The following is a 17918-nucleotide window of genomic DNA, read 5'->3' as shown; positions in this document are numbered from 1 at the left end:
CAACAACAGGTGAAGCCTCCTCCTCCACAAAAACCTTCACAACCCTTTTGACTTGGTTCTCCAGGACATAGCCAGTATCCCTCCATCTGCCCATCTTCCGCTGCCTATAGGAGGACGCCTTACTCATTTCATAAGCCGTTGGGAAACCATCACCTCGGACCAGTGGATCCTCAACATCATCCGCCACGGCTACTCTCTCAACTTTCAGACTCTCCCTGCCCAAAGTCTACCAAAAGAGTCTGCTTTGAACACTCCTCAGTCTTCCCTCCTTCTTCAAGAGGTTCAATCCCTCCTCCTTCTGAACGCCATAGAGGAAGTTCCTCTAGATCAAAAGGGGCAAGGATTCTACTCCCGTTATTTTCTAGTTCCCAAAAAGACAGGAGATCTCAGACCCATCCTAGATCTTCGCGATCTCAACAAATGCTTGGTCAAAGAGAAATTCAGAATGCTTTCTCTGGCCACTCTTTACCCTCTTCTCAATCAAGGCGACTGGCTATGTTCCCTCGATCTCAAAGAAGCATACACTCATATACCGGTCAATCTGGCCTCCAGACAGTACCTACGCTTCATGATCAATCGTTGTCATTACCAATACAAGGTGCTACCCTTCGGTCTTGCCTCCTCTCCAAGAGTGTTCACCAAATGTCTGATTGTGGTGGCTGCCTTTCTACGCTCTCACCACCTTCAGGTCTTTCCTTACCTGGATGACTGGTTAATCAAGGCCAATTCATCTCAGACTGTTCTCCTGGCCACCAACCAAACCATCCTCTTTCTTCAACTTCTGGGGTTCGAGATCAATCTACCCAAATCTCATCTCATCCCCATTCAGAGACTTCAATTCATCGGAGCCATCTTGGACACAGTCCTCATGAGAGCGTTCCTGCCATCCAACCGTCTTCAAATGCTTCAATCTCTATGTCAGCAGGTGCTTCCACAACGTTCCATCTCTGCCAAGCAAATGATGATACTCTTGGGTCACATGGCCTCCACAGTTCATGTCACACCCTTCGCACGTCTTCACCTGCGCACTCCTCAATGGACCCTAGCTACCCAGTGGTCCCAAGCGATGAATCCTTGCTCACGTCACATATCTGTGACATCATCTTTTCGTCAGTCTCTACAATGGTGGTTGATATCCTCAAATCTTTCCAGAGGTCTTCTCTTCCATCTACCTTCTCATCAACTTTTCATCACCACCGATGCCTCCCCTTACGCTTGGGGAGCTCATTTGAACGAGTTCCAAACTCAAGGACTTTGGACAGCTCAGGAAATGAAGCATCACATCAATTTCCTGGAACTCAGAGCGATGTTTTATGCCCTCAAGGCCTTCCAACATCTTCTCTTTCCTCAAGTCCTCCTGCTGTGCACAGACAATCAAGTTGCGATGTACTACATCAACAAACAGGGTGGGACAGGCTCTCGCCTCTTGTGCCAGGAAGCCCAGAAGATCTGGACTTGGGCCACAGATCACCATCTATTCCTGAAAGCTATCTACATTCAGGGAGAACAGAATTCCTTAGCGGACAAGCTCAGCAGAATTTTCCAGCCTCACGAGTGGACACTCGATCCTTTAACTCTGCAGTCCATCTTCGCTCAGTGGGGCACTCCTCAGATAGACCTCTTTGCAGCTCCTCAAAATCACCAGCTGCCCCTATTCTGCTCCAGACTCTACTCTCCTCACCGTCTGGCAGCAGATGCATTTCTCCTCAATTGGTCCAATCTGTTCCTGTACGCTTTCCCTCCTCTGCCTCTCATGTTAAGAACCTTGTTCAAGCTCAAGAGGGAACGAGCCACCATGATTCTGATTGCTCCACGGTGGCCCAGGCAACATTGGTTCTCCCTTCTACTTCAACTCAGTTCCAGGGAACCCTTTCTTCTTCCACTGTTTCCTTCTCTGCTTACGCAACATCAGGAGACCCTTCTGCATACCAACCTCCAGTCTCTGCACCTGACAGCTTGGTATCTCTCGGGCTGACTTCTCATGATACTCTTATCTCAGCCCGTTCGCTCTATTCTGGACGCATCCAGGAAACCGGCCACTCTGCAATGTTACCATCAGAAGTGGACTGGATTTTCTTCCTGGTGTCTTCTTCATCATTTTGATCCCACTTCCCTCGCAGTGGAGACGTTGTTGGATTATCTCCTTTCTTTGTCTGACTCTGGCCTCAAGTCTACTTCCATCAGAGTCCACCTCAGTGCTATTGCTGCTTTTCATGAGCCAGTTCATGGAAAACTCCTCTCAGCTCATCCCTTGGTGTCCAGATTCATGCGGGGTCTTTTCAATGTGAAACCACCTCTTAAAGCCCCTCCTGTAATCTGGGATCTCAATGTGGTTCTTTCCGCCTTAATGAAGCCTCCGTTTGAACCTTTGGCTACCGCTCCTTTCAAGTTTCTCACTTGGAAAGTACTTTTCCTTATTGCTCTTACCTCTGCCAGGAGGGTCAGTGAGCTACATGCACTAGTTGCAGATCCACCTTTTACTGTCTTTCATCATGACAAGGTGGTTCTGCGTACACATCCAAAGTTTCTCCCTAAGGTTGTCTCTGAATTCCATCTCAACCAATCCATTGTTCTGCCTGTCTTTTTCCGAAACCTCACTCTCATTCTGGAGAACAGGCTCTGCATACTTTGGACTGTAAGCGGGCTCTAGCTTACTATTTAGACCGTACTAAGTCCCACAGATCATCTCCCCAACTTTTTCTGTCCTTTGATCCAAATAAATTGGGACGTCCTGTTTCTAAACGTACGTTGTCCAATTGGCTTGCAGCGTGCATTTCATTCTATTATGCTCAGACCGGACTGACACTGGAAGGTTCTGTCACGGCCCATAGAGTTCGAGCTATGGCAGCATCTGTAGCTTTCCTCCGTTCCACTCCTATTGAGGAAATCTGCAAGGCTTCTACTTGGTCCTCAGTTCATACTTTTACATCTCACTATTGTCTGGATGCATTCTCCAGACGGGATGGACACTTCGGCCAATCTGTTTTGCAAAATTTGTTTTCCTAATGGCCAACCTTCCCTCCATCCCTCTTTTTGTTAGCTTGGAGGTCACCCATCAGTCAAGAATATGCTGCCTGCTTGTCCTGGGATAAAGCACAGTTACTTACCGTAACAGGTGTTAACCAGGGACAGCAGGCAGATATTCTTGCGTCCCACCCACCTCCCCCGGTTGGCTTCTTAGCTGGCTTATCCTAACTGGGGACCGCGCGCCTCTGTCGGGCGGAAAGGCACTCGCGCGTGCGCGGTGCGGCCTACTAGAACTTTCCAAGTTCTTAGAGTGCAATCACTCTAAAATTGTCCGTACCGGGGCTCCGTCGGTGCCGTCACCCATAAGTCAAGAATATCTGCCTGCTGTCCCTGGATAACACCTGTTACGGTAAGTAACTGTGCTATATGGCTGGTACTACTGCTGACCCCATAAGTGCCTTTAAATATCTTAGTTTGCAATAACTCGTCTTACAATTAAAATTTATTTGGTCCTCTGTTCTCTGTCACTGTACTCTGATCTGAGTTTTCCAAGATCCTACTTTAAAATAAATTCCATCTCATTTTCCCCAGTCTATTTCATTCGGTATGACTTTGTCTCCCTTTTGAGAAGCTTTATGTAGTAATTTAGCTGTTTTGCACAAAATTGGTTTGATCTTCTTCCCTTTTGACCCACACAATTGGACAATAAGGGGCTGATTCTATAAATGGTATCTGAATTGTCCATCACCAGCTCCGTGTCAATCGCACTTAGACGCTGTTTACAGAATCGTGACTAGCAGTGCCTTTGAAAAACTTAGGCATCTGAAATGTAGGTAGGGCTATAAAGGCCTACTTTTCAGGAGAATCGCACTTAGCGGAGCCTAAATTTCACGCTCTGCCCTTAGAAACGCCCACTAAGCGCATTGCGATAGGTGCCTATCGCCCAATTATATATGTTTTTACCAATTATTGAGGCTGTTAAAGGTATTTTGCCAATTAAGTTAGGCACCCTTTATACCAGTGGCCTCAAACTCAAACCCTTTGCAGGCCCACATTTTGGATTTGTAGGTACTTGGAGGGTCTCGGAAAAAACTTAATGTCTTATTAAAGAAACGACAATTTTGCATGAGGTATAGTTTATAAATCTTTCCTTTTGGCTAAGTCTTAATAATAATATTGTCATTTATAGCTAAAGAGACAGATGATCAAGAAACTGTTTTATTTTACTTTTGTGCTTATGATAAACATACTGAGGGCTTCAAAATAGTACCTGGCGGGTCGCATGTTGCCTCTGGGCTGCGAGTTTGAAACCAATGTTTTCTATGTAGAATCAGCCCCTAAGTTTCCATAACCCACTGAGACATGTCTCCATTTTTTTTTTTTTTTTTTAACTAGCTACCAATTCTTTCCACTATCCACACGGGCTTTTAAATTGTCATGATTGTGGATATTGCCAACTCAACTTGATAGGCTAATCTGAAAATCCACCATCCTTCTATATATTAACTGAAAATGTAGTCATGCTTTAGCTAGTCCCAGGACATGGATTCAGCTGCTAGAATTTCCTTTTTCAGGAGCGACTGACATACATCTGCACAGAGATCCATAGATCTGTCGCCTCCTACAGCCTATTCTGAACTGTCAAATGCAGATGAAGCTAAGCAAGTGAACCTACTCACTCTGCATTCAAAGGTCTACCTCACTGCCATGTCCTTTTAACACAAACCCATTTACCACTAGTGTCCAAAGTGAATAGCAAAAAAAATATCCCAAACACCCCTCAATCTTTTCTACCCAAACTTGGTGAAAGCTTCAGTTGTCCAACCCTGTTGCCATTTTGTTCCTCCCAATCCTGTAAAGACATTTTCAGAGGACATCAGAAGCAGGGACCCATGTGGTCTTGAAACCTCAAATACATCATCCTCTCCATGTAATTGGTGTAAGAACCTGCCATTTTAAGAGAAGTTCTTCAACTGAGCGTGAGCAGAGATGGCACTCACCCTTCTTTGGGATCACCTTCTGACTTGTCCGTGGAGCTTGCTGAAGAGCTGAACTCATCATCGGAGAGATGGCGGACTAAATTTTTTTTCTTTTATAGACAACATAAAATAAAAGCCTTCTATTAAAAATGTGTCCTAAATTCAGATGGAATATTCTAATCCAATAATATTTCTCTGATTATTTTATACATATATCTGGTTTAAGTGGGCAAATTTAAATGCTGGCCCCTTGATGCTGGCTTATGCTCATAGTCTCCAATGGAATCTTGGCACCGAGATGCCATTCTAGAATTAGCACTCGATGCCTGGCATCAAGGTGCCTAACCTGAGGCACCAGATCACAGAATTGCCCACATAGGCATTCCTGGGCAGCGTGCAATGTGCATTGATGTTTTACATGGATACATTTATGCATGCTTTGGTGCCGGTCTAAATTTGTACATACTAATAGAACTGGTTCTAGAAGTCCATTTTATAAAAGGCACATGGACTTTCTTGATGCCTCTATAAAATAAGAGCCATAGGTTCCCTGCTATAAAATTAGCCCCATGAAGTTGAGGTTAACCTGATCAGGAGTAACAGAGGCCAATATTAAAAAATATCTAAGCACCTCACCTCCCCTGCCCGTTTTGTCCTAAAGCTTCATCAGGAGATCAGCAAACACATTGTCTCCATTCAGCCATGTTCCAGGTAATAGAACTGTAATATGTGCAGCAATCACTTGGCAATGCTAAATAAAGTGGATTTCATGCTGGACGGACGAACAGACACTCTAAACTGAGACACATACATATCCCATCTTCATTATTGAGCATACTGGTGTTTGTCTTTTGGGGTGCACTGATGCCAACGTTTGCCAATATTCGAGATTGGAAAGCATGGTGTGCTTGTGCTTAACTTTTTGGTGCCCATTTATAGAATTGCCCTCTACTCATGAGTGCTTAAATTTAGGTACCTAAAGGGCATGCGGCAGAAATGGAGAAAGTAAATTAGGAACCTGAAACTGATTTCTAATGCTAGGTGCCTAAATATAGGTGACACCATTTCAAGAGTCTAACATTAAGCACTTTTGCCCCCCCCCCCCCATCCAACTTTTACAAAAGTGTGCAAGAAGTTTTTTGCACTGGCTGGTGTGCTGAATGCTCTGCGCTGGTCTGCGCTAGAAACTTCTTGAACATAAGAATTGCTGCTGCTGGGTCAGACCAGTGATCCATTCAAGCGGCGGTCCTATTTGAGTCTAGCCTTACCTGCGTACGTTCCAGTTCAGGAGGAACTCATCTAACCTTTCTTGAATCCCTGGAGGGTGCTTTCCCCTATAACAGCCTCCGGAAGAGCGTTCCAGATTTCTACCACTCTCTGGGTGAAGAAGAACTTCCTTCTAGCTTAAGCGAGTGCCCTCTCGTTCTCTCCACCTTGGAGAGGGTGAACAATCTCTCTTTCTCTACCAAGTCATTATCTTGAATGTTTCTATCATGTCCCCTCTCAGTCTTCTCTTTTCAAGGGAGAAGAGGCCCAGTTTCTCTAGCCTCTCATTGTACGGCAACTCTTCCAGTCCCCTAACCATTTTTGTTGCTCTTCTCTGGACCCTTTCAAGTAGCACTGTGTCCCTCTTCATGTACAGCGACCAGTGCTGGACGCAGTATTCCAGGTGGGGGCGCACCATGGCATGATAACCTTCTCCAATCTGTTTGCGATCCCCTTCTTAATCATTCCTAGCATTCTGTTCACCCTTTTTGCCGCTGCTGCACATTGCACGGCTTCATTGACTTGTCTACAAGCACTCCCAGTTTTGTAAAAGGGGAGAGGGTTAGTTTAAGCTTTAAATAGAGATGACTGTGCTGGGCACTCAAGTTTGTTATTGGGGTTTTTTTTTTAATATTGGGCTCTTACTACCTTGCACCACTTGATTTACTCAAACTTAAACTCATTTTGAAATCAATGCTAAAGAGGTCATTCAGAAAAACTGAGAGGAGACAGATTCATAACGAATGCAAGGAAGTTCTTCTTCACTCAACGGGTGGTAGACACCTGGAACGCGCTTCCCGGAGAGGTGATTAAGACAGAGTACAATTCTGGGGTTCAAAAAGGGACTGGATGACTTCCTGGAAGCGAAGGGGATAACAGGGTACAGATAGAGATTTACCTTACAGGATATTAAGCGAACAGGGTATGGACGTTTTAGGTTAGGTAGGGAACACTTACAGGTCATGGACCTGGGGGGCCGCCGCGGGAGCGGACTGCCGGGCACGATGGACCCCTGGTCTGACCCGGCAGAGGCAATTCTTATGTTCTTAAGTATTTATGACACAGCTATTAATATCCAATACAATGGCACTTCACATACATACCATGTTAACATTAGTTGACATCATGCAAATTCCAAAACAAATGATCTGATTTACCTGGGGATAAACAAGGTTTGGAGAGGATTGACTTGTTGGAATATGCTGCTTACTTGCTAGGGATTTTGCATCTACAGCAACACCGTGGGAGGCCCTTCTAGCTGCAAGAACTAAATATATTAAAAAAAAATGCATTCATGAGGTATTTTTTAAGATGATCAGAAAATCATTACCATTTTGGGTTTACATAATATTGAATTCACTGGTATTTTGAACAATTTAAACATAACTAACCTGTCGAGAAGGATACTATCAGAACACAACATTATCTTACTACCAATCTCACTCCTATAGGCCCCTCAATTGGGAAGCCATAGAATTAAGATTATTATTTTAAAGGTAAATATTTCACTAAAACTGTAAGGAGGACTATTGAAAGGAAACAAGAAAATATTTCTATACTAAGTGGGTATTAGATGCTTGGAATTTAAGCAAGCTTAGGATCTAGGTTGTTACTGCTAGCATTTTTATACCCCTGCATCACCCACCATCAACCCAAGAAAATAACAGGAGGGGAGGGTCTGACTAAGGAAGCAAAGTGGTCTCTTTTATTTTCACTAAGTTCCAGCCTACTCCCTTTCCTCCTGCTTCCTGCACGGACGGGAGGGGAAAGAAATATTTGGTGAATTAGAAGGCAAGCTAGTTCCTCACTGCTAGTCTACTCCAGCCTCACTCTTCCCCTCCTATTCTCACCAGAATACCTGGAAGAGGAGAAGTTAGAACAAAAAACACTGAGATTCCATAATAACCGACTCCGGATTCCTTATTCATTTTAGTTTCGAGAACTTGTTCTTAAAGCCTTTCTAACACAAAAAGATCATCATTGGAACCCAGTAGTTCTTCAGGATTCTCAAATGCTTTGGCCTTATTCTTCATATACTTTTATTTCCATCTTTACTTTCCTGCAGTTACAAACCAGTGATTTTCCGTTCCATTTTTCAATCCCGAGTCCATGCTTTTAAGATAAAGACATTATTTGATATTATTTTCAGTGCTCAGTGGGTCCCTTTGATTGAGCATCCATCGACCAAAGAATGAAACAGTAGAGAAAAAGTTACCAGGAGGCAGCAGCTCCTCTTGGGATTGTTTAAGTCTCCTTCTTTCTCTGGCTGAGAGGGGCCGAGCCTTAAAGAAGAGGAACAGTCACTCAGAGGACTCTCAGACAAAAGAAAGGACAGCCAGGCAGAGCAAACAATTTTCAGGGCGCTAGGCCACATACCTGTGACACCTGGATCTGACTGCTTGAGTCTGTAGCAGGTTGCTCTGGATTGATGCTGATTTTCTTCTCGGCAACTTTATGCACAGTAGGTGGAGAGGGCAGGGGCCTCGGAGGAGCAACAGCTTCCAACTTAAAAAGAAAAATGGAAGCAGCTAAATAGCCTTGGCACAATATTTTTTATTGAGATTGCTTTCTTTTTTTTTTTTTCCAGTTCTTTATTAATTTCAATACTTAAAATAAGTGTAACAATAAATACAACATTTTATGCTCAAATATCACACTTAATATTCTTTTATTAAAAATTCTTTATTCATTTTATAATTCACAAGTGTACAGTAAATATCAAACAATTAGAATACAATATCACTTGAAAATCTACCATATCATACAACAAAAAAAATATAACCCCCACCCCCTCCCACTTCCATATACAACAAAAAATATACCACATGAGGAGGAAAAAAACCCGCGAACGATTGGGGCCACGAACACTGAACTGTGAGTTTGCGGGGGAGTACTGTACATACCACCATGAAGCATTTGAACAGTCAGTTTTCGAGCTGACTACACTGAAGTACTGCTTTCAAGTTAGAGATGTCTGTATCATTAGCAATGAAGTGATGTGATGGAAGTTAACTACAAAGCTATCCAGCTTGCATACCTGCTCCTTGTTCCTCTGCCGTCGCTGCCTTGATAGAAAAGGCTCAGACAAAGAGCTTTGGGGCTTCAGGGCACTGTTTGATTTTACCTCAGTTTCTCTTGAGTTTTTAGAATACGTTTCATCCTAAAGGAAAAAACCAGAATAAAATAAAATAGTTCAATGAACTGGCAGATAGTTACCGTACATTTGCTGGTGGTGAGCATACTAGGCTATGAGTCTTCTTAATATAAATTTCCTTTCTGCTCACTCAATAGAAATCAGGTCTGTGCTTTCCAAATGTGGCAGTCCAGGATGCACATAAATGAAGTGTTCTTCTGTCCCTACAGCAGTTCTTCCTCTTACTGTCCCTCCATGGTTCCTGTTTTCCACTTTAAAAACAGATTACGATCTTACCTTGATAATATCTTTTCCAGTAGACAAGGATGGTATGCTGAAGCAAAGGTCTTCCATTCACTCCCACGAGTCCCTTGCAGGACATACTGATCACTGATTTCAGTACCTCCTCCTTCTCCCTGCTCTCTGTTGCCCCCTACCAATTAGTTTCAAAGCTGGTGACAGCCCTACAGAAGAGAACAGGAGAAGGAGAATTGGGAGAACCCCCAAGATTTTGATCTGCTCACATAATAGAACACTTCGGTGATATGGGCTGCAGAAATGTTCAGATGAGCTTCCACCTAGCGGAAGAGAGCCATCATTTCTGTCTGAAGCCCTAGTGTCTCCTTGCTTGCTGACATAGGCCACTGCTGTGGCACTGTCTGAAAACACTCTGACTGCCTTATTCTTCAGCTAGGGCTGAAACTGATTCAGTGCTAGGTGAATGGCTCGGAGCTCACCCTGTTGATGGACCAATGGCGTTGAGACGGAGACCACTGCCTCTATACTGGATGGTCCTCGCAATGAGCTCCCTAGCCCAAGAGACTGGCATCCGCTGTCAGAGTGATTCAAGTGTTGATCCAAGGAGGCATCCCTGAATTCAAAGACTGTGGACAGAGCCACCAGGCCATGCTGCTGCGGGCAGCTGACATCCAGGACAGTAGGGCATGCAGAGAGTCCTTCTACAGGGACCAGCAAGACAGAAGGGAGTATTGTAGAGGGTGTATATGAGCTCTTGCCCAAGGTACCACTTCTATTGTGGCAGCCATTGAACCCAGGACTTGAAGATAGTCCCAGGTGGATGGAGTCTGTTGTTCCAGAAGAGCAGAAAACTGGTCTTGAAGCTTCTGTTTGCATGCCTCTGGAAGAAACACTCATCCTTTCTCTGTACTGAACCGGACACCCAGGTACTCCAGCGACTGGATGCAAGTGGCTCTTTTTTAAGTTGACAATCCAGCCTATACACTGAAGAGGCGACATGATGGTCTGGTCTGGACCGCACCCTCTGCTTCCTCCTTTGAGGAGGCTCTGATGAGCCAGTTGTCCAAGGGTGGACAAACCATCCTATTTTGCAGAGGTGGGTCACCACCACTACCATCACATTGGTGAAGGTCCGTGGAGCCATGGCAAGACCGAAAGGCAGGGTCATGAACTGAAAATACTGTTCCAGGACATGAAAACGAAGGACATGCCTATGATCTGTGAAGATGCAAATACCTCTCCGTCAGGTCCAGAGTTGCTAGGAACTCCCCTGGCTGCACTGAGGCAATGACAGACCAAAGAATTTCCATAAGAAAATGAGGTACTTTGAGAGCCGCATTGGCGAACCTGAGGTCCAGGATTGGTCTCCAATCCTCTGAGCCTTTCTTGGGCATGACAAAGTGTATGGAGTATCATGCACAATTAAAATCAAACATAAAATCACATTCCTTAATTCCACATGAAAGATACCATATACATTTAAATCTTTAAAGAGCATCTTCCTCTCTAAACATAATCTTCACATTCATCCCAATCTGCAGAGAAAAAGCACTTCTTTAGCACTCTCCAGACCAGTAGAGGTTAACTTTACGAATGGGTATATATCTAATCATGACCAGCAGGTGGAGACTGAAAACAAAACTTTGGGACAGTATATACTATCCTCCCTTCTCTATTTCCCTCAGTCTTCTTTCAGTCTCCAGCAGGTGTTGAGTGATCTGTACCCATCTCTCTTGGTAGGGCTGTTGGAATTTGTTTAGGGGTTTATTGTCCCTGTTTTTGGCCGGACGGAGCTTGGTCGGGCCCTGTTTGGGGGTCCGTCCGACCTCGGGGGTGTCAAACCCGGCGGGTCTCGAGCGGGGTCCCTCCCCCCACTTCCTCCACCTCCCCACATTTTTTTAGAGGAGCCTCAGCAGTAAGCCTTGCCCCCTAAGTCAAGCAAGGCATATTGCTTCGAGAGCCTGTGGAGTCTGTTCTGTAAAAAAAAAAAAAAAATCCTGAGGTAGTGCTGGTCTGAAGGGTTGTTTCCCTTTAAGAAAACTGTATTTTACTGTATTTTTTCATGTAACCGGCACTTTTTTATAGCTAGGTCGCGTATGGAGCAATTGTGCCCTTCTCCGGGGGAGTAGGACACAATTGAGTCCAGCCGCGAGGCACTCGCGGCCGGCCTGAACTCGGCGGTTTGGGTCGGTGAGGTGATGGAGCTCCGTCGGCAGCGGCTGCAGGCGCCCAGAGCTCCCCGCCGATGGTGCCTCGCGAGTCGGCTTGGAGCAGTGGGGAAGCCCGGTCTTCCACAACCGCCCACGGAGGGATTCCCCGAAGGATTCCCTCTCAGCTGATTTTTTGACAGCTGATGCCGACTTGCCTGTCTTAGCGGCTGGGACTGTTCAGCCTTCTCAGCCGCTACAGGCCATGGAGGGAGCATTTTTGGCGGGAACTTCGCCATTTTCTCTGTCTGGCCCCTCCATTTTGTCTGCAACCTCAGGTGACCTTCCCCCTGTATGGCGAACACAGGGGCAGGTTTCAGCATGGACCCCTGCTGGGGCAGGGAGTCCCTGGGGACCCCCAGGGGTTTTTTGCCCCCAATTTATTTTCTTTCTTTGTGCGGACTTTTGGGGGTCCCACGTGCGCCTGGGGGGTTTCGGGGGGGGGTTTCCCTCCGCGCCCCCTATGGCTTTGCCTCCCTCTTTTCGTTTGGCGTCCCCTCTTCCTCCTCCCTCATCCAAGCGCCCGCGGGGGGGCTTGGATTGCGAATTGGTGGGCGGAGGAGCGTGTTGGCCTGGTTGAGGACCTGGCTGCTTTGGCGGGCTTCCAGGATCCTCTAGAGGGGACGCCTGTTGGCAGCGGGGCGGCGGGTTTCCCGTCTTCCAGAGCAGATGCATCCGTGGTGCGCTTTTTATTCAGAGGGATGAGCTTTTAGACCTGTGTAGCAGGTCTCCTTGGTGCTGCATTTTTGCAGTGGCGCCGTCGGAGACCCCGCGTATGGGGGCCCCTCTGCTTCAGGGGGTCTGTCCTGTTTCCTGCTCTTTTCCTGTGCGTCAGGATTTGCGGGATTTTGTGTTGGCGCAGTGGCTTATGGGCGCAGTTTCGTTTGGTGTGCGCCTTGGCTCTTGGGTATCCCGTCCCGGAGGGAGGTAGGGCTACCTTAATTTCGCCAATGGGGAACGCGGTGGTCTCGGCACTTCCTAAGCGGCATACCGTGCCTGTTATGGACGGTTCTGCTCTTAGGGTCTCGGAGGAGCGTGCGTTAGAGACACTTCTTAAGTATGATTTTGATGTCTCTGCCTTTGGGGTCCAGGCGGCTATTTGTGGGGAGCTAGTCGCTCGCGCCGTGTTTCGGTAGGCTGAGCGTGTCCTGGATCGGGAGTCTGATGACTGGTCTCTAGTGGATCAGGAGGTAGCGAAGATTGCGATGGCTGCCTCGTTCCTCTCAGATGCTCTTTATGACTTGGTGCGGATTTCGGCTAAGTCTATGGCGTGGCCGCGCGGCGTATTTTGTGGCTGCGCGCTTGGGCGGCGGATTCTGCGTCCAAAGCTAAGTTTACTAAAGTTCCCTTTAGGGGGTCTTTTTGTTTGGAGAGGAATTAGATTCAGACTCTGACGGACTCGAAGGTGCCCCATCTGCCTGAGGACCGTGCCCGCCCTGCGTCTAGGTGTGGGGCTGCCCGGGGGCGTTTGCGGGAATTTCGCAAGTATCGCCCGGGGCGTGGGGCTGCTTCTTTCCCGGCTCAGGGTTTTTCCCGGGGTCGGTTCTTCCAGCGCATGCTGCCCTTTCGGGGGGCCCGTCGGGGGGCAGGGAATCCCTCCGCCGGTTCCCCCGCTTCCCGTCCTGCGCAATGACTCCTTGCTGGCGCCCCCTTTGGTTCCGGGGGGGGCCCGGCTGCGCAAATTTTTCCCCAAATGGGCCGAGATCGCGTCCGATCAGTGGGTCTTTGAGGTGGTGCGGGACGGTTACGCTCTGGAGTTTACCCGCTCTCTGCCGGAACTTTTCCTCGCTTCTCCATGTCAGACTCCATGGAAGACGCAGGCTTTTCGTCAGACCCTTCAGTGTTTGCTAGATCTCGAGGCAGTGGTGCCGGTGTCCCCTACGGAGTGGGGCACCGGCAGGTACTCCATTTACTTTGTGGTGGCCATAAAGGAGGGGACCTTTCGGCCCATCCTGGATTTGAAAGGGGTCAACAGAGCTCTCAAGATTCCGTCTTTCCGCATGGAAACGCTGCGGTCGGTCATTCTGGCGGTTCAGCCGGGGGAGTTTCTTACGTCTCTCGATCTGACGGAGGCCTACTTGCAGGTTCCAATTCGGGCCTCTCATCAGCGCTTCCTTCGCTTTGCGATCTTGGGGCGGCACTTTCAGTTCTGTGCGCTTCCCTTTGGTCTGGCCACGGCTCCTCGGACGTTCACCACGGTAATGGTGGTCGTCGCGGCAGCCTTGCGGTCGGTGGGCATCCTGGTTCACCCCTACCTGGACGACTGGTTGATTCGGGCAAAGTCGTTGCAGGAGAGCTCCCGGGTTACGGCTCGGGTGGTGGAGTTTCTCCGGTCGCTGGGCTGGGTGGTCAACCTTTCCAAGAGTCGGTTGGTCCCGGCTCAGTGTCTGGAGTGCCTTGGGGTTATGTTCGACACCTCCTTGGGGAAGGTCTTCCTTCCAGAGGCCCGGGTGAGCAAATTGCAATCTCAGATTCGCCTGCTTTTGGCGTCCCGGGGTCCTCGGGCGCGAGATTTCCTCCAAGTCCTGGGGTCAATGGCAGCGTCCCTGGATGTGGTGAGGTGGGCGCGGGCCCACATGCGTCCTCTTCAGTATGCTCTGCTCCGGAGGTGGTCTCCCCGGAGGCAAGATTTGGATGTTCCGGTTCCCCTGCGAGGCTTGGCGCGCTGCAGTCTGCGCTGGTGGCTCCGGACCCCTCACCTGGTTCAGGGGGTGGGTCTGGATCTCCCGCAGTGGACGGTGCTCCTTACGGATGCGAGTCTCCTCGGTTGGGGGGCTCAGTTTATGGGCCACTCAGCTCGGGGCACCTGGTCCGCGGAGGAGGCCTCCTGGTCGATCAACGTGTTGGAGACCAGAGCGGTCAGGCTGGCGCTGTTAGCTTTCCACTCCCTTTTGCTGGGCAAGTCGGTCAGAGTCCTGTCGGACAATGCCACGGCGGTGGCTTATGTCAATCGTCAGGGTGGCACCAAGAGCACTCCTGTGGCGCAGGAGGCGGCTCGGCTCATGGTTTGGGCGGAGTCCCATCTTCTGGACCTCTCGGCTTCTCATATAGCCGGGGTAGAAAATGTTCTGGCAGACTTCCTCAGTCGTCACTTCCTGGATCCAGGAGAGTGGTTTCTCGGCGCCGGAGCGTTTCGGTTGATAGTGCAAGCTTGGGAGCAGCCCCTGATGGACCTGATGGCCACGAGTGGCAACGCCAAAGTGCCCCGCTTCTTCAGTCGTCGCAGGGACGGGCTGGCCGAGGGTCTGGATGCTCTGGTCCAGCCGTGGCCAACGGAGGGGCTGTTGTATGTGTTCCCTCCTTGGCCGCTGGTGGGCAGAGTGCTTCTTCGCATTGTTCACCATCCGGGTTTGGTGGTGCTGGTGGCTCCGGATTGGCCTCGACGTCCGTGGTATGCGGATCTGGTGAGGCACCTGGTGGCGGTTCCTCTGCCTCTCTCGGACGACCTTCTGATGCAGGGTCCCATTCCCATGTTCGACCCGTCTCCCTTCTGTCTTACGGCGTGGCTCTTGAAAGGGGTCGCCTTAGCAAGAAGGGATATTCAGACAAGGTGATCTCTACACTGTTGGGGTCCCGGAGGCTTTCTACCTCTCGGGCTTATGTGCGGGTTTGGCGTCTCTTTGAGGAATGGTGTCGGGCGCGGGGAGTGACCTCTTTTCGCGCTTCTCTGCCTAACATTCTAGAGTTCTTGCAGGATGGCCTGGATAGAGGCCTGGCTTGGCCTTCTCTCCGGGTTCATCTTGCGGCCCTGTCGGCCTTTCGAGGGTTGGTGTCAGGTCAGCGTTTATCGGCTCTTCCTGATGTGATTCGGTTTCTGCGGGCGGCCAAGTTGCTTAGGCCTCCCCTACGGCCCTCGGTTCCCTCTTGGGATCTTAATCTGGTTCTCTCTGTTTTGGTGCGCCCGCCTTTCGAGCCCTTGGACGACTGTTCTTTGAAGGACCTTACTTTGAAGGCGGTCTTTTTGGTGGCCATTACTTCTGCTAGGCGTGTTTCTGAGCTGCAGGCTTTCTCTTGTAGGGCTCCCTTCTTGGAGTTTTCTAGGGAGCGGGTCGTCTTGCGGCCTGTTCCTTCCTTTCTGCCGAAGGTTGTTTCTCCTTTTCATGTCAATCAATCGGTGGTTCTCCCGGTCTTGGGTGGTCGGGAGGGCTCTTCTGAACAACGGCAGCTGCGCAAGTTGGATGTCGGTCGGGTCCTTCGCTCTTATGTGCAGCGGACCCAGGAATTCCGGAAGTCCGATCATCTCTTTGTCCTCCTGGCTGGTCCTCTTCGGGGAGCTGGCGCTTCTAAGGCTACTATTGCGCGCTGGATCAAGGAGACGATTGCTTCCGCTTATCTTCTGAAACAGCAGCCTGTTCCGGAGTTTCTCAAGGCTCCTTCCACTCGGGGTCAGGCGGCTTCTTGGGCTGAGTCGTCGCTCGTGCCTCCGGTGGATATTTGTAAGGCTGCGGTTTGGTCCTCCTTGCATTCATTTGTTAGACATTATCGGGTAGATGTTCAGGCGCGTCGGGACGCGGTGTTCGGTGAGCGTGTTCTGGTATCGGCCCTTCGGGGGTCCCGCACGTGAGAGGGACTGCTTTGGTACGTCCCATTCGTAAAGTTAACCTCTACTGGTCTGGAGAGTGCTAAAGAAGGAGAAATTAGGTTCTTACCTGCTAATTTACTTTCTTTTAGCTTCTCCAGACCAGTAGAGGTCCCCACCCTGTCTGTTGTTGTTGTTGTTGGGGCTGTTTTCGCGGGCAGTTTTTGTTTTTTGCTGCGGGTTCTAGTATTTTTCTAGGGCCGGGGAGAATTAAAGAACAGCGGCTGTGGCTCGGCTGGCTTAGCTGGCGAGCTGTGGGGACATTTTCCTTCGGGTATTTCTCCTCTGCATTTTCCAACAGCATTTGGGTATGTTATTTGTTACTCCTGTTCGGAGTATTGTTTTCTTCCTGTTTTCCAGTTCTTGGTTCTGCTTGGCTATTCGGCAGACTGAGGGAAATAGAGAAGGGAGGATAGTATATACTGTCCCAAAGTTTTGTTTTCAGTCTCCACCTGCTGGTCATGATTAGATATATACCCATTCGTAAAGTTAACCTCTACTGGTCTGGAGAAGCTAAAAGAAAGTAAATTAGCAGGTAAGAACCTAATTTCTCCTTAACCTGGGCTCAATACATGATCTTACATATTCATAAAAACCTGCAAAAAGAAATTTGTTTTCAGTGCCTTTTTAAATTGCAAAAAAAGATGGACAACAATGCAAATGATCAGGTAATGCATTCCACAAATATTTCTTAGAACAGCTGAACTAAGAAAAAGTTGCTGAATAAGCTCCAAAGCAGCTACTACCAAGTTTATCAGCTTACAGGTAAATGCTGTAACTTACAAAAATTGGAACTGGAACAAATGGTTCTAGAAGTTTCTCTGTGGAATCCAGATTCTTCTGCAATGAGAAAGACGTTGCATTTTTAGGCTACAGCTATAGATTAGCATAAGCAATATTCCCTGTTTAGGCCAGAACATTCCTGTTATTTTAGGAAATAGAAAACCCTTTGGTAAGAAAAATTTTCCCCCGAGTAATCCAACTGCTCTGAAGCAAATCCTGTCTGCTAACGAGGCTTTGGAAGCATATACAGATTCCCTCACCCCTGTCCCAGCTCTTTATTGCAATGCCAGATGAAATCATATTGCGGGCCGTATTTTGGAGACCCCTGGTCTAAGCAATTGAAAAGCAGTTGAGCTTTAACCATTAAGTTTATTTTGCTCTCATTGCTTATGACTACACACTGAGGGTATACATAAAAATATTTACTATAGGGAATGGAAATTTAGCCATTATTCACTGGCTCCCTGTGCATTAACATTGCTTGTGTTGAGGATCTGTTGTGCTCAACTTAGTTTCACGCATTCCTCTATAGGTTTTATTTTTTATTGACACTAATATTGTATAGCAGAAAGTATATGACTATATTCATTTAAAAAGAAAAAAAAGGATCCAAGTGCCTTCTTAGTGCTATATATATATATATATATATATATATTTTATTTTTTTTTAGGCCACTTCAACTGATAACTTTGGCTGCTTAAATCTTTAAACGACCAAAGTTGTACATTTAAAATATTAGGGGCATT

At 47.8% G+C, this 17918-nt stretch overlaps 1 protein-coding gene across 2 annotated transcripts in view; it reads right to left on the bottom strand.

Moving 5' to 3' along the window:
• The window catches only part of NEK4 (NIMA related kinase 4), a 61295-nt gene that overhangs the window by 28060 nt on the left and 15317 nt on the right, over nucleotides 1-17918 (bottom strand). For both annotated transcript variants that reach the window (XM_033926661.1, XM_033926660.1), the window contains exons 8-13: nucleotides 17173-17229; nucleotides 9250-9372; nucleotides 8589-8717; nucleotides 8428-8494; nucleotides 7370-7479; nucleotides 4968-5056 (exon numbers count right to left, since the gene is read on the bottom strand). In XM_033926661.1, the coding sequence (XP_033782552.1) occupies nucleotides 4968-5056; nucleotides 7370-7479; nucleotides 8428-8494; nucleotides 8589-8717; nucleotides 9250-9372; nucleotides 17173-17229 (575 nt within the window). The remainder of the gene's footprint in view (nucleotides 1-4967; nucleotides 5057-7369; nucleotides 7480-8427; nucleotides 8495-8588; nucleotides 8718-9249; nucleotides 9373-17172; nucleotides 17230-17918) is intronic.

The sequence above is a fragment of the Geotrypetes seraphini genome, chromosome 17 (assembly GCF_902459505.1).
Source record: "Geotrypetes seraphini chromosome 17, aGeoSer1.1, whole genome shotgun sequence".
NCBI lineage: Eukaryota > Metazoa > Chordata > Amphibia > Gymnophiona > Dermophiidae > Geotrypetes > Geotrypetes seraphini.
This window is presented reverse-complemented; position numbering and strand designations above follow the sequence as displayed.